This window comes from Herpailurus yagouaroundi, unplaced genomic scaffold, assembly GCF_014898765.1.
Source record: "Herpailurus yagouaroundi ecotype Mexico unplaced genomic scaffold, PumYag 77, whole genome shotgun sequence".
In the NCBI taxonomy this organism is placed as follows: domain Eukaryota; kingdom Metazoa; phylum Chordata; class Mammalia; order Carnivora; family Felidae; genus Herpailurus; species Herpailurus yagouaroundi.
The window spans coordinates 53,232,545-53,249,884 of NW_024412388.1; the positions used below are offsets into that span (position 1 = coordinate 53,232,545).

The following is a 17,340-nucleotide window of genomic DNA, read 5'->3' on the forward strand; positions in this document are numbered from 1 at the left end:
TTAGTACCTCCAAATCCAATAGGGCCAAGCCTCCAGAGGCCGACTGGCAGGAAGCTCTGTATTTCTTAGCATTTTCATTCCCAAAACAATTCCAGGAGTTCTAACCTGTTTGTCCTTTGAGGCCCACTGGTTGCGGACCCTTCTAAGTACCTATGCCTTCCTCTTGGTGCCCTGGGGATTGCGTTTGCAATCTATGTCCTGCCTGCAGCTGTCTAGCCCCTCTGCTCCGTGGGCTCCTGCTGTCACTGATTCTTCTGCTCCATTGTCTACTTTGTCTCTATACTGCCAACTTGAACCTGCTATGTTCCCATGGGGCTAGACAAACTCCCCTAAATCACCCACTGCCCACCCCTCATCTTTGCAAACCCCTTCTTCTGCTTATATCTGGTTCTGTCATGAAAGGGTCACTCTCCTGCCCACCCCACCCCCCAATTTTTTTATCTGCTAAGTTCAATTCAATCAGCAGAAAGTGTTGTCCCCCTGAGCCAGGTGCTTGGTGCTGGGAATTCAGTGATGAATAAACAGGTCTCCATGCCCTTAGGAATTTACATTCTGTGAGGAAGAAAAAGCCAGGAATAGATCATTTCAAAATAATGTGGTAACAATCCACAAAGATGTGCCCAGGTTAAATGAGAACATAACCCATCATGGTGGTTTAGGAAGAGTCTGAGAAGGAATTGATGTCTTTCAGCAATCTGTAAGAGCTGGTTAGCCAGATAAAGAAGAGGAAGAAAGTCCAGGTAGAGAGCCTAGGCAAGGTGATACAGGGAAAAGACAAGCAGTTCAGTGCTGCTGTTTCAAATATGAAGCAGAATGGGCATCAATAAAGGAAAGGTCAATAGGAAAAATATCATGGAAGTTTTGTAGTGCCATGTTAGGAAGCTTGGATTTAATTCTATAGTGCATGGTCTCTTAATCTTTTTACATCACAGGTGATTATTAAAATTAATGAATTCCTTGACCCTGTTCTACAAAAAAAAAAAAAAAAAAAAAGCCTATGTGCACACACATACAGATATACAGGCAAATACAAGGTGGCCCACAATTACAGCCCCCAGATCTATACCCTTAGAAGTCAATCCACATTTAAAACCCCGAAAATGGAGGTAGGCAGGGTAAGCTGGGGTGGTGAAGGGAATCTTTTGCAGTATTTTAAACAGAGAATTACATGATCACATGTTAGTTTTACATACATTACTGTGAGGTATCATGACACACAAGTCTGGAGGCAGAGAGTATAGTATAAAGATGCTCTGTGTTCTAGCAAGAATAACAAGGCTGTGAACTTGGGTACTGGTAATAAGGCTCGAGAAGGCTTGAAGGTGAGTCATGAGGAAGAGAAGTCAGAGGGGAACTTCAGATTTCCAGCTTGAGAAACTGGATGAACAAAATGGAATAGGAGGCTAGTGAAGAGGAGCAAAGGTATTTAGTTCATTTTTGGACATTTTGAATCTGAAATGTCTTTGAAACAGCTGGCTGAGAACCAGGCAATTGAGTACACGATGCTGAAGTCCCAAGGAGAAATCAAGGCTAGTAATATCAACTTTAGGGGTCATATGAGAATCTACCAACTTGATTTTCATTGCATTGAAGTTACCCATATAAATACCAATTTCTAAAAATTCAGAACAAAGAATGTTTTAATTTTACCTTTTCCTTTTACCTTAACATAATTTTCCCTAGAACAAAATTGTAAAGAAAAGACAAAGGATTATGCAATTACTATCACAGTGTTCCCCTACAGGGTCAAAGGAGCCACAGAACCACCATATCATCAAGAAATCTAGCTAAACCCTCAAATTGGGTATACTCTCTTCTCACTAAAATGTCCTGTCTTCACTTTCACTCTACATTCACAGTTCTATAAGGTCCAAGTTAAAATCTATTGGATATAAAAGGTAGCCAAAAAAGTTCGATCTTAGATCCTACTTGATATTTTAATAGGAAAAATTCTTTTATAGTCAGTTTTATGTAACAGAATAAAATCATTTTATTGTGCTACAATGTTAGTAAAATTAATACATTGTTGGGAATCTGTAAGCTATCATACCTGAACATGAAATTGACCATGGGAGCCTTCTAAACTGTCTTCCCCACAATCCATTCTCCACAAAGCAGCCAGAAAAATTTTGCAAATGGAAATCAGAGCATGACTCTCTTTGGCTTAAACCATTGAATGGATCCCCATGGCTATTCAAATAAAACCCAAACCTCCCATCATGTAGGGAGGGCCCCACCCTAATTATATCTCCCTCTACTCTCTCTAGCCCTCCCTGGTTCCTTTTTTAAGCCTAGCTTTTCCCTGACTATAACTACTGTGTTTTCATCTTCCTGGAAGTATCTGCCCTCAGTTGCATAAAACTGGATCCTTTTCATCTTATCTTTCAGGTATCATCTCAAAAACCACTCCTAACAGAGGCCTTCCTTGACCACCATATCTAACCCTTAACTACCTACTGCACTCTCTGTCACATTACTCTTTTACTGTCTAGCCAGCACCTACTGCGATCTGAAATTGTGATTTTTGTTTTGTATACTTGTTTTGTTTTTGTGTACTTTATTGTATCCTGGAGCCATAAAGCATAAAGGAGACATAAAGGCAGTCACTTCATTTGAATTGTTTTCATGGCACATAAGAAGTCCTTAATGTTTGTGGAATGCATGAACTAATTTAACTGATAGCCAGTTTCTGTAAAATTAGCTAAATAACTAGCTAACCAGAAGGTACTCTGAACAATGATGTCAACTTCTGTAGTCGGCACTGTCAAGCGAGCACCTTTCAGTAGCTCACAGTCTGCTGTAGAAGACGACAGGCAGTTGTGATCCAGTGTGATAAATGCTAACGAGGAGGTAAACACAGGGTCCTCTAGGATCACAAAAGAAAGATTCCATGAGGGCGAAGTTAACTCTGAATGACAAGTGAAGGAAAAGTGGTGGGGGAAAAGGGTGGAAGGAATGTGGTAAATGTCTAGAGAAGGCAAAGTAGTGCAAAACCCTGTGGCACAAGATGGGAACCTGATACATTTGAAATACTTCCCTGTTCCCGGGGCATCCTCCCAAGGTAACTGTCGGGTTTGAAGACATAGTAATATTTGTAACGTATTATGAATGATAGCTTGCCATATACCTTATGATTAATAAGCTCAGACTTGTATGTAGTGATTACTTATTACCAGACAGTTTCTGATATTCAAAGAAGAGTGAAAGCATTTCAGAGAAGGACTGCGAGTGAACGCTTCTGAAAGATCCTGGGACTTTACCCCACCCTCTACACTAATTGGGTACAGTCCACCTTGGTGGACTGAGTTGGCGTGGGGGGCGGGGGTTGTTGTCTTGACAACAGATCTCATTGGCCTGTCAAAGTGAAACTGTTGGACGATTGGCTGCGAAGCTTTCCAGAGGCCTGCCCCGGTCGCTGATTGGATAAGGGGCAGCCAAACTCCCCCACTCCTTTCCCGCGGGGTTCTGTTGCTTAGCAACCGATTTGCAACCTCCTGCGAAGCGGGCACCCAGTTACACCTGTGAAACGTAAACTACCCGACTAAAGAGGGCCCCACGCTGCCCTGCGCTTACACCTCTCCCGCTCGCCGCCCGCACGGACGACACGGGTTGTGCCAGGTGCTCATCCAAGTTTGCCTTGAGACCAGGCTGTGGGCTGGCACGGCGGTCACACACCGCAGTTGAGCACGTGCCCGGTTTCCTTCTTGAAGTCAGAGGAGAAAAAAAAGTCACTGTTCTATGTCCAATTTAGAGCCACTTCTGTTGGGAGGACACAGCGTTCTGGGGCTCTAGAAAACAAGATTTATGTCGGAGTGGGACAGTGACCGGTAATCTCAGACATCTGTCTCAGAGTGCACCCTAGGAGTGTGGGGACAAGTGCCAGGCCCTTTGCTGCCTTATCATGCACCACAGGGCTTACTTCTCGCTGGAAAGAGACTTCCAAGAGTTGAAGGAGAACAATTTTAAGGTAAGTACCGGGAACCTGGAGGGATGGGTTTCGTTGGGGTACAAATTTTTAAAAATCATTTTGATCCGTGTTTATTCTAGAAGGCATAATTTAGTTAAACCTAATTTGCCACTACAGCATTGTTATTTAATGAGTTGATTGCACTGTAACACTATAATAATAATAATTATTATTACTTCATAATAACAGTTCACAATATTGAGCATATTATGCTAAGTAATTTATGCGTATTTAAGCCCTGAATAGCAAGTAGTCATTAGTAGGTGCAGGGCTGTGGCTCATTAATTACAATATCATAAAATAAGTAGTGCTGGGGTGCCTGGGTGGCTCAGTTGGTTAAGTGTCTGAGTCTTGATTTTGGTTCAGGTCATGATCTCACTGTTCCGTGGGTTCAAGCGCCATATCTATCTCTGCTCTGGCGGTGTGGAGCCTGCTTGAGATTCTCTCTTTCTCTCTCTGCCCCGCCCCTTCTAAGATAAATAAGTAAACTTTTCTTTTTAAGTAGTGTTTTGTTACCTACATTAAGTAGAAACCTAAGTCTTAGAAAGGTTCAGTAAATATTTGGCCCCAGAATTCTATCATAGGGTTTTCTGATTCCAAACCCCCTTGCTCTTAAGTCTTAAGTTCTACTAATCACTGTCTAGTGCGCTTTTCACCAACTGCTATCATAATGCACGAGTGCCTTTCCTTTATAATTTTAACACAGAGGAAGGCTTTGTTTGCCCTGAGTGCCACCACAGTGAGGTCCATAGGTGCCACAGGCTGATGTATCACTTATGGTATAGAGAATTAAAAATGGAAGGGGGGGGAGGGGGTACTTAAGAGAAAGAATGGAAAGAAAGCCACCTTAGAGGGAATGCACAGAGGGCTACCAACAGTTGCTCCAGGTGTAGTTCAGTGGTTTTTTTTCTGTTTCGACCCCTGCTATAGAAGTGTTGTCTTTGCTTGCAGATGTTAGAACAATTATTGAGTCCAACAACAAACATCCTGGATGCACAAACCTAACATTTGATGTTGTTTCTGCTCTACCTGAACTTTGTAGTTCTCTGGTAAAAGAGAATTTGATGAAGGGAGAAGTGATATGTAAATATAGATAATGGAGAAAATGGAAATATTATAATGTTTATCCAGACTAGCATTTAACATACTTAATAACGATGTGGTTGCTCAGAAATGTTTGTCAACTATATTTAAGTATTCCTCAGCATAAGTGATAAAGTTTTCCATGAAATACATTCTTGTCCATCCATTGGGACAGTACCTCCAGTATATGAAAATTTTATTTTTATATACAAGCATAATTTTGGAATTGTGTTTTTCTTAATGAAAAATTTTTACTTCATTCCTTCAATAGAGCATCCATATAGTTTTTTAAAGCTCTGAAGAAATTCCTGCTTTCCAACTCTTTCCTTCTTTTCTATTTGAAACCTTAAATTACTATTGATTTATATAAGCCACACATCTCAGTCTTGACTTTGTAGTCCCGCTTGCAATTTCCATGCTTATGATTTATTTTAAATTTATTATTGTGTGTATTTCTTGAAATCTACCTTAACTTCTGTGTAATAAGACAATATCTAGCATCTCCCCAAATCAACAAATAAATAAATTTATCAGGAAAAGAAAACGTGGAGTTTTTGGAATTCATTGTAATTTGACATCTGATCTTCAAAGCTGTGATATTTAATCTTCCACTTTGCTTTGTTTTTTAAATTAAAGGGTATTACTGCCTTTCCTGTAAGTGAAGATCTGATGGAATGGGGAGCTAGTATTCAAGGTCTACAGAATACAGTTTGGCAAGGTTTGTGTTTTCAAAACTAATTTGCTTTTTAAAAGTCTTTATGCCATTATCAGCCTATTTTCTTTCATGTATATAATAAGGTTATAATATATAAATTCTCTACATTTTAAAAGTATTCACGTGTTATTTTTTCATTATGTGGCTTAATTTCTTGCCATTTGTCAACATAGATGGAAATTTTAGATTTGAATTTTTCCTTTTGCCAAATGTTAATGTTCTTACACTTTTAAGAAGCAGACACAGTAAAGTATATCAATTGGGAATATCATGTAAGCCTTCCATGAAATCAGAGAATAGCTCTCAAAATTCCTACTTGCACAGAAATCCCACAATTATCTCTCACTTCTTTCCTCTGTGATTTTCCCCCCAAATTTTCACAAATCAAATTTTTAAGAAGACTGGGCCACTATAAACGTTAATGACCATGCACTTTTTCTTTGTGGTTTAACAAGATAGATTTGTCGAGTGAAGCAGGGGAGAGAAACATAAGTGGATAATTGTAAAAAATATATATATAATACGTGATAGTAATGGATTTTGAATGGAATGCTGAGGAGGCAGTGATTAGTTAATTTCTCCTTGGAAAGTCAGGAGTGGCTTCTCAGGGAAGTGACACTTGAGTTGAATCCTTAAGAGCGGGTAAAAGTTTGTCAGGTTTAGAAGGAGAGGAAGGAAATTCAGTCTGAGTGAACAGCATGGCAAAAGCTTATCAACAAGAAATGGTTCTGGAACAGTGAGTTCAGTAAATATGAGCAATACAGTGCAGGAGGCAGGTGTTAAGGGATGGAGTCAGTGGGCAAAAAGGGTTGATGGGAAGCAGGCTGAAAACACAGTGGGATTAGATTGTGCAGAGTGTGTTATACTGTGTAGGGGAGTCTACATACCCTGTGATCCAATTTACTTATAAATAAAAATCCAGGGACCTTGAGGAGGCTAACGTGTAGAGAAACTTCAGGTTTCAGGTATTCAGTGCCACATGACACTTCTGTAAAAATGTTTGTGTCTTTACCATAGGATTATTCTTCCAACTGACAATAAATTTTACATCGGAGTACAATTTGGTGCCTCCAGTTGTGAAATTCTTAACAATTCCTTTTCATCTAAATGGTAAGGACCAAATGAGATTTCTTCATTGGGGCTCTGTCCCTATTGTCCTTGTTCCTCATAAGTGTTTAAGAATGTTTCTTTTTAACAACTTTGTTATGGTTATATTAGTAAGCATGCTTATTGGGTAAAATATGCAAAGGCACGATAAAATTATCAACTTGAATCCTAACTCAGAGAGCTATTGCTCTCAACACTTAAATTTATTTTCTTTTTACTATGTATGTATTTTTTCTACATAGTTGAAATATTACATATGAAGTTTTTAAAATGACATGTTTATTTCTGCATTATTAAACGTTCTTCAAAGGTCATTTTTGATGACCAAATGATAAACTTAACTATTCTCGTATTGTTCAATATTCTCGTTGGGTCTAATTTTTTTATCATAAAAAATGATGCACTGACAAATTAACATTTTAGAAAGAAATTAGAATGCTGTTCAAGTTATATACAAAGTGCATTCCTGATATATCAAAAATCTAAAAGTTTTACATACTAAAAAGAAGAAAATCTAATAGAAATTTTTATCAGCTTGATGAGGAAGGCCTTTTCAAATATGATAAAACCTAGAATCCATGAAAAAAGCATGGTATTTTAAACTATATAAACTTTTTAAAACTTCTCTATGTCCAACAATATTATAAACAGAGACAAAACACATGACTTTTGCAAACCAAGGGAAAATATTTGCAATGAGAACAGAATATCTACTACATATAAAGAGCACTTAAGAATCAATAAGAAAAATTCAAGCAATAGAAAAATGGGCAAAAGTTATAAACAAACACTTTATAGAAGAAACATAACAAAAATAAACACAAAAAGATGTTCAGCCACACTAGTAAGAAAGTAAATGCATATTAAAACAAAAGTTATGATTCATTGCTTATGTTTACAAAATGTTAAAAATCTACACAATTTTAGTAGGGGTAGGCTAACATGGGCTCTCTGACATAATGATGACCTTAGTGTGACCTATGTGGGAAGCAGTTTGACAGTTTCTAATCAGCAATAAAGGGCAAACAGCCCTAAATCCATGTAATACCATATTTATAAATGATTCCATAGAAATAGTAGCACAGTGTGGAAGAGTATGTTTAATATTTAAAGATGTTTGTTCCCAATAACAATGTTGGAAACAGTAAAAAGGGAGATAAACACCAGTGTCCATTGATATTGGAATTTTTAAATAAAATATCTTACAGCTATATACATAACAAGGAAGATATATAAAAGCAAGACTTTTTGGTCATTGCTATATTCCAAGAATATTCACTACTTGGCATATATCTGGTGTTCAAATTTTTTTTTTAATTTTTTTTTCAACGTTTATTTATTTTTGGGACAGAGAGAGACAGAGCATGAACAGGGGAGGGGCAGAGAGAGAGGGAGACACAGAATCGGAAACAGGCTCCAGGCTCTGAGCCATCAGCCCAGAGCCCGACGCGGGGCTCGAACTCACGGAGCGCGAGATCGTGACCTGGCTGAAGTCGGACGCTTAACCGACTGCGCCACCCAGGCGCCCCTGGTGTTCAAATATTTTTAAATAAATATGTCCAGTGACACCTGGATGGGTCAGTCGGTTAAGCATCCGTCTCTTGATTTTGGCTCAAGTTATGATCTTGCACTTGTGAGATCGAAACTCACATCAGGCTCTGTGCTGACGGTGCGGAGCCTGCTTGGAATTCTGTCTCTCTCTGCCCCTCTCCTGCTCTCACCTGCAAGAGCTCTCTAAACAAACAAACATCAAAAAATAAATAAATAAATAAATAAATAAATAAATAAATAAGTCCGGAAATATGTTGATGATTCACTGTTAAATGGAAAAAAAAAACACACTTCAAAGAATAACATGTAAGATATAATTCCATTTAATGAAAAAACAAAAACCATACACACACTCACATACACACATGTGTGTGTATATTTGTATAGACCAACTAGTAATAATTCTAAAGAGTGGCATTAGTAGGCAAGGGAGTTTTCATATTTTACTTTATATACTTTCATATAATTCTTTCCAAGTACATTATTACTTTGTAATTTAAAAAAATCCCTATTTTTAAGGGATAAAATTAAATTTATGGTGCAAAATTCATTGTGTATGTTTTCTATTATTTGCTTAAAATAAACACAAATGAAGTTACTGGTTAAATATGGGGGGGGCAGGTGGTCTTCTTAACTCATAGTTACAAACCTTCCATTTCCACAAAGTACAAAGAGCTTCTTTCTCAAGGAGAGAAAGTATAGAACATCTGTGATTGCTGGTCTTTCCCTCTGTCACTACTTGAGTGACTTATCTGTTGGGGAAATAGGAGGAAAAATTGAACACGTGTGCCTCAGCACTTTTTCAACACTTTATTTCCAACCAGCCTTCCCAGAGAATGGGTGCCGTCTCACTTTCTCCAGGCAAAAAACGGGAGGCCTTCAGTTTGGGTGTTAAGTCCAAATCAGGGGGGCTTTTTGTGGAGCTTGATTAAAGCCATTGATCATGCATTCTCCATATCGATCTAACCTACAGTAAAGTTGATGTTTCACAGTTAGGCCTGTTTCATTATATATGAACTCAGGAGGAGCAGAGTATTATTTATTAGCCCCCAAACTCCAAAAGATGGCTGTATATAGTTCTAAGTGTTTAGATACATAAAGCCAAGTTGCCTTTCTGGATGCTATTTACACTTCCACCAGTAACTGTGTACAAAGTTCTCATTTTATCACTCTCCAATTCTGGGCATGGAAACTTCAGAGACTTTTTTTTTTTTTTTTTTTTTGCCAATTTTATAAAAATCTCACTTTTTTATTTTAATAAGCACTTCTTTGAATATTTGTGAGTTAAACATTTTTTCATGTCTGTTGATGGTATTTCTTATTTTGCAAATTGTCAGACTTGGCAATGTTTATTACATTGTCTTAGATGTGGCAAATATTTCCCTCTGTCACTAATTTTTAAATTTTGCTTATGCTGGCTCTTTTATATCTGGGATTTAAAATTTTTTATGTAATCATATCTATTAGTCTTGTCCTTTGAGATTTTTGTAATTATCTTTAAACTTTGATGACCCTTTCCCCAAACACAATCAAATCATCATTTTAATATTCTTTTAGTTGTTCTGTAGTCTTATTTGTCATATTTAACTCTATTCTTTCTTTAAAATACCGATTTAGTTAACTGAGGTGCCTGAGTGGCTCAGTTGGTTAAGCATCTGACTTTGGCTCAGGTCATAATCTCATGGTTCGCAAGTTTGAGCCCCATGTGGGGCCTGTGCTGACAGCTAAGAGCCTGGAGCCTGCTTTGGATTGTGTCTCCAATCTTCTCTCTCTGCTTCTCTACCCTCCCCCCCCCCCCCGCCTCTCTCAAAAACAAACATTACAAAAAATTTTTTAACAAAATAAAATAAAATACTGATTTAGTTAATTAACAGTGTCAGGGGATATGCTAAGCTCTATGTATCTTTCCAATCTGTATATAACAGAACAAAGCTGGCAGAGAGGTTTTGCTGTCCTCATCATGCAGTATCATTTCTGGATGTAAGGCATTTACTCTGTGACCAGTGGGAAGGGGGGGAACCACAGAGGGCAAAACAGCTTCCTTCAGGAAATATGATGTAGAAGTTGCACACTTTCCTTCTGCTGATATCCCGCGATTACATCTTAGTTACATGGTCACATCTCGCTGGAGGAAAGGCTGGGGAAAATGCAGGCAACCATGTATTTATCTAAAATCACAGAGAGGGTTGGAGATGGGGGCAGGCATAGAGCTTCTTATCACAGAAGAAATGGAAGAAAGGAAGAGTAGATACCAGAGGACAATGAGTAGTCTGCACACTTGTTGATTATCTTTTCTTTTGTCGCTGACTCATAATTGCACTTTTAACATACAACAATTGTAACCCATAGTAGGATTTGTTTCTTTTTTTTTTATATGAAATTTATTGTCAAATTGGTTTCCATACAACACCCAGTGCTCATCCCAAAAGGTGCCCTCCTCAATACCCATCACCCACCCTCTCCTCCCTCCCACCCCCCATCAACCCTCAGTTTGCTCTCAGTTCTCAACAGTCTCTTATGCTTTGGCTCTCTCCCACTCTAACCTCTTTTTTTTTTTTTTCCTTCCCCTCCCCCATGGGTTCCTGTTAAGTTTCTCAGGATCCACATAAGAGTGAAACCATATGGTATCTGTCTTTCTCTGTATGGCTTATTTCACTTAGCATCACACTCTCCAGTTCCATCCACGTTGCTACAAAAGGCCATATTTCATTTTTTCTCATTGCCACTTAGTATTCCATAGTGTATATAAACCACAATTTCTTTATCCATTCATCAGTTGATGGACATTTAGGCTCTTTCCATAATTTGGCTATTGTTGAGAGTGCTGCTATGAACATTGGGGTACAAGTGCCCCTATGCATCAGTGCTCCTGTGTCCCTTGGATAAATTCCTAGCAGTGCTATTGCTGGGTCATAGGGTAGGTCTATTTTTAATTTTCTGAGGAACCTCCACACTGCTTTCCAGAGCGGCTGCACCAATTTGCATTCCCACCAACAGTGCAAGAGGGTTCCCGTTTCTCCACATCCTCTCCAGCATCTAGAGTCTCCTGATTTGTTCATTTTGGCCACTCTGACTGGCGTGAGGTGATATCTGAGTGTGGTTTTGATTTGTATTTCCCTGATAAGGAGCGACGCTGAACATCTTTTCATGTGCCTGTTGGCCATCCGGATGTCTTCTATAGAGAAGTGTCTATTCATGTTTTCTGCCCATTTCTTCACTGGGTTATTTGCTTTTCGGGTGTGGAGTTTGGTGAGCTCTTTATAGATTTTGGAGACTAGCCCTTTGTCCGATATGTCATTTGCAAATATCTTTTCCCATTCCGTTGGTTGCCTTTTAGTTTTGTTGGTTGTTTCCTTTGCTGTGCAGAAGCTTTTTATCTTCATAAGGTCCCAGTAATTCACTTTTGCTTTTAATTCCCTTGCCTTTGGGGATGTGTCGAGTAAGAGATTGCTACGGCTGAGGTCAGAGAGGTCTTTTCCTGCTTTCTCCTCTAAGGTTTTGATGGTTTCCTGTCTCACATTCAGGTCCTTGATCCATTTTGAGTTTATTTTTGTGAATGGTGTGAGAAAGTGGTCTAGTTTCAACCTTCTGCATGTTGCTGTCCAGTTCTCCCAGCACCATTTGTTAAAGAGACTGTCTTTTTTCCATTGGATGTTCTTTCCTGCTTTGTCAAAGATTAGTTGGCCATACGTTTGTGAGTCTATTTCTGGGGTTTCTATTCTATTCCATTGGTCTATGTGTCTGTTTTTGTGCCATAGGATTTGTTTCTAAAGGCTCTTATCACATTGTTTAATCTCACATCCCACTCCAGGGTTATAATTATTATAGTTTTACAACACAATGTCAAATCCAACAGCTCTCTTTTCACCTTTTCACAATTTTCTTTTCACTTCTTAGCTTTTTATGGCAAGGTTTTTCTATTAGGGTACAAATGTTTCTCTTATTATTTACAAGAGTTTTTAATATGCTAATAAAATGTACTTTATCTTTTAATTCTTTTTAGTGAAGATAGTTTCTTTCATTGTATCCCCCTTTCACACATTAGGAAAGTGAGACTTAGAGAGGTAAAGTTAAATTGCTCAAGGTCACAGAGCTGACAAAGCAGGGGAGTCAATGTTCAGATCTATATGTATGCTTTTAACAGCTACACTATATCAACTGCCAGTCACATTCACTGAAAATACTTTTCTGCTTTCTCATTTGCTTTCTGATTTTGCCTGTGATATTTTGATGTTCATAAACTGTAAATAATAATTTTATTATATGTGTCAATATTAATGTATTATTTCAATACAGTAGACCAAAATACTGGTCGGGCCTGTATAGATTTTTTGGACAACCCTGCTAAGTGGAATACAAGCTATACATTGAGCAGCATTCTATTTACCCTCCAGGTAAGAACAGAGTAATACAGTGTTCTGTTTAAATTTGTTTACAAGTTTATTTATTTATTTTGAGAAGTGGGGAGGGTCAGAGAGAGAGAGAGAATCCCAAGCAGGCTTCACACTGTCAGCTCAGAGCCCAATGTGGGGCTCGATCTCATGACCATGACCACTCTCAAAATCAAGAGTCAAATGCTTAACCGACCGAGCCTCCCAGGCACTCCTAATGCTCTCTTTAATACTTTGAACTCTCCCAGTTATTCAAAATATAAGGAATAAGATGTACAATGCATATTTAAATGTTTGAAGGATTTGAGTAAGCTTATGTAAATCAATAACATTTTTACACCAAGGTTATAAAGTGGGACTTACAAAGATTATTATTTTAAAGTGAAATTGATAGTTAGGTCCCTTTACAATGAGAGAATGCATATTTTATTTAAAAAAAGAACTGGATGGTTTCAATTCTAGAAATACAGTCTTAAGTTTTCTTTTGGCTTCTAACTTCACTTCATAATATTGGATGTGATCCTTCTTCATTCATGAATCTTGCCTTGCTCAGAGAGGTGAATCAAATGGCTAGAACTTAAAATGTTCAGCTTTATCAGCTTGGCTTCTGACAGTGCTAGCGACTTGCTCTTTTATAACTTTCATATCAAACCCAGGGAACAATTAAACCAGGGATTCCCCGCCCCCCCCCCCCAGACTGATGCCTGTTTCTGGAATGCCCCCTTGCCTCTTGGATGCATCGTCCTAAGAAGCATGCCTCAGTGTTGTGTTATTTCTGTCCCTCAATGAGCCTCCTTTCTCCTCTGGTGCTAAAATAAATTATTTCAGTGGCACTTGCTTTGACCACCTATAATCCAGCTCAGCAATGTCTTTTCCATGGACCTACTTATATCATTAATAATATCTGAAGATAAACTATTAAATGTTGATTATCTGGAATACTTAGAGAATAAAGTATTCTGGCTTAATTGAATTCTCTCCATCACACAGAATTATAAGAGAAATTCTGTTTCTTATTTTTGAAAAAAAAAATGTTCTGTGTAGTCATCTTAGTATATACTGAGAAAAATAATCTTTTTGAAGATTAAATGCTCAAGCTTATTCATTCATTCATTCATTCATTCATTCATTCATTCTACAAATATGTACTGAGCATCTACCTGTGTTAGGCCATGTTTGGGAAGAGATATTTGAGCAAACACTGGAAAGAAGTAAGGGAGTGTGATACACAGGTCTCTGGGATTGATCTTCTGGATTCCTTCAGAGTGAGTCACATTCCAATCTCTTCTACCCAAATTAGGATCTGCCTGAAGAATAGTAAAACCAAATGTTCCCAAAATGTAATGAGTGAGGGCAATCCAGAATGAAATGATAGAGAATTTGAATTGCAGACTAATTTAATAAAAGGAAGATTTAGGGCTCTGAGTTCAGGGTGCTTCGTCCTGCCACTTCACACCTTTGTACCACTGGACAAATTTCTTCACTTCTAAATACCTGAAATTCTCCATCAGTAAAATGGGGCTGTTAGTAACTCCCTTGTATAACTTGTGAGGATTAAATAAATTAACACATGAACTTAGAATCGTGAGTGGTCCAAGAAAAGAACTCAATAAAAGCTAGTTAATATTATGATTGTTCTTACCTTTAACAAAGTGACAGCAAAGTACAGCCAAATATATCATGGAAAGCCAGTAGATGACACAGTTGTTTGTCTTTTTATTTTTCAGATAGATTTATAAAACAAACATGCTCACGTTACAGATCTGTAAGATAGTAGAAAGGAAAAGAAAATCACTGATAGTCATAAAGAAAACCCCTAATCCTGCTGTTATTAACATATCCCTGTAATGTTTTCTCCTCTGTTTTTTTTTTTTTTTTTTTTTTTTTTGCTTGTTTGTTTGAAATCTTTCAGTTCCACATTCACTACAGTGTCAAGCTCAGTTCTGTTGCCTGACAAACAACCCCCTTGTCCTCACACCTGGGCTTCATTCTCTCCCTGACGTACCATGCAGCCCCCTCGTATTGTATCTTCATGCTTTTCTTCACTCACAGTGCGTGGTTCAGTTCAGGTTAAAAAGCATTTATAAAGCTCTCAATTCTAAAGTTACAAACTCAAGCAAGTCTTGGACCTTGAGAAGTGCCCAGTCTGGTTTCTGCCTGACAACCCAGTCTCTCCTTCCCTCTTGCTCGGTCTGTCTGGCAAGCGGCCGCTCCCATTAGCAGAGTCAGGGCAAATGAGTCCTCCTTTGGGATACCTTTCCTGACTTTCTTTCATAGGTAGAACTGATGGGTTTGGTGTTTGAGGAATTTCTTGTGTCCCCCACCCAGTAAGTAGTACTCTAAACAGATTTCTATCAGGGCACTGTAATACTGTAAAGCACATACTGTTTTCTTATCTGTCTTCTCCTGTTGGACTAGAAGCTCCTCGAGGTCAGGGAACAGGTCCAATTCATCTCTGATTCCCCAGTACCTACCCAGGACAATGCTGACGGTAGGTACTAAGTCACACAAATGGAAGAACGAACCTGAATTGTTGCGTTGTTTCAATTATGGTTTATATCTGTAAATTACTGGACCTGTTTATTTTTCACTTAATATTTTATCTCAAGTAATTTTCATATTGCTGCAGTTAATATTTTAATAGCTATTTAATGGTCCTTTTGAGGTCAGCACTGCCCAGTAGAACTTTCTGCACTGACAGTAATGTCCAGTATCTGCACTGTCTTAATACGGTGGGCACTAGTCACATGGCTACTGAGAACTTGAAACGTGGCTGGTGTAACTGAGGAGGACTCAGTTTTTCACTTATTTTATTTAATTTAAATTTCAATAGCCACATATGGCTAGTGCCTACTGTAATGGACAGTACATGGATAGGCCATCATTTCTGAATACTTCCCTTTAAATAACAGATGAGACCTACGTATAATTTTCACATTGATTTTCAAGGGAGTAGCATTTGAAATGTGTTTAAAATATTTTAAAGTTTAACTATACTACTCATTTCCTCCTAAAAATTTTTATAATCTCATAAAATATTTTAAGAACACTTGTACTTCAATATATAGTGCAAAGGTAAATACCAACACCTATCCATAAAAGGAATTCTAAATTCATGGGCTTTAACTAATTGAAAATTATAAATTGTACCTACTGTTACAGTTGTTTACCAATGCTTCAGGTTTGTTTTGTACTTATCCTCTGGAAATATGCTTTATGTTCTTTCATACGATCACATGGCTAATTTAAAAGTTGGACCTTTATTTTTTTTTTTACTATTTTAACAAGGTGTCTCATTGATACATTTGAGTATATTCCAGTTCTTAAAAATCATTAAGTACATGTAGTAGCTTGTGTACACATTATACGGAAAGGTCTTGGGCACAGTGTCAACGTGAAGACTATTGAATAAACTTTACCAGATGTGCCTCTGAGTAAGATTGCCTCTCCAGCCAAAGACCAAAAGCTTGCTCTTGAAGATAAGTTTGATCTGCTTCCTGCCCACTTTGAGAGGTATAGTGCAACCCACACTGAATCCTTATTCAAGCAACTTACAATATTCTTGGAAACATAGCTCAAATGTGTTTTCCAAACAGAAAAACTCAAATAACAGCAGTGAGTTCTTAATGCTTTTGAGATATCAGATGTCAGATTATTGCTTTCATTGGTCATGACTGCCATCATTTCCATGACACATAAGCCACAATTATCCACTTGGATCTACATGTAGGTATTCTGGTAGTTATTATTTTGGCTGTATTTTATTATCTAATTTGAATGTTGTAATAGTCACAATACTGAATTATTGAATAAATACTTGCAATTTGGGAAAATAATTAAAAATTTGAGGTGATGGATAGACAAGATTATGGTTTAGCGGAGCTATCAAGTTTTGGTTACTATTGGTCACCCTATTTTGCCCAGATGCACATATACTATAGCAGGCAGAATTTTCAAGATATCCTAAGACTCCCATCCTCTGGTTATTCAGTATAATATACATACTGCTGTAAAAGGACTTTGCGGATGGAATTATGGTTACGAATCATCTGACCTTAAAATATGAAGGTAATCTTGAATTATACAGGGGGACCCAAAGTAATTATATGGCCTGTTACCAACAGAAGAGGAAGACAGAAGAGTCACTCAGAGAAATACAGTAGAAGAAGGAGAATGGTTGTGGCAGGAGGGGACATCAGAGCAATTCCAAGAATAAGAAGGGTTTTTTTAATACCTTAATTTCTCTGAGATGTCCAAATGTAACCTGCAAGAGACTTCTTGTAGCTAAGGATGGCCCCCAGCTTACAGCCAGCAAAGAAACAGGGACTTCAGTCCTACAAATTCAAGGGTCTGAATTCAGCTAACAAACAACCGGAATGAGCTTGGAAACAGATTCTTTCAGAACCTCTCATAAGGGCCCAGCCAGCCAACACTTTGATTTTAGTCTTGTTAAATCTGGAAAAGAGAAACCAGCCTAATCACCCCAGACTTCCCACCTACAGAAGTATGAGATAATAAGTTTGTAT

At 38.0% G+C, this 17,340-nt stretch overlaps 1 protein-coding gene across 4 annotated transcripts in view; it reads left to right on the forward strand.

Moving 5' to 3' along the window:
- The first annotated feature begins 2,645 nt into the window (after positions 1-2,645).
- Positions 2,646-17,340, forward strand: part of UBE2U (ubiquitin conjugating enzyme E2 U) — a 61,022-nt gene continuing 46,327 nt past the window's right edge. For 2 of the 4 annotated variants that reach the window (XM_040470492.1, XM_040470491.1), the window contains exons 1-4: positions 2,646-3,967; positions 5,687-5,768; positions 6,783-6,875; positions 12,720-12,817. In XM_040470492.1, coding sequence (XP_040326426.1) covers positions 3,902-3,967; positions 5,687-5,768; positions 6,783-6,875; positions 12,720-12,817 — 339 coding nt within the window. In that variant the 5' untranslated portion in view covers positions 2,646-3,901. Of the gene's footprint in view, positions 3,968-5,686; positions 5,769-6,782; positions 6,876-12,719; positions 12,818-17,340 lie in introns of those variants that run through there. The other 2 variants (XM_040470490.1, XM_040470493.1) reach the window with 2 other exon arrangements.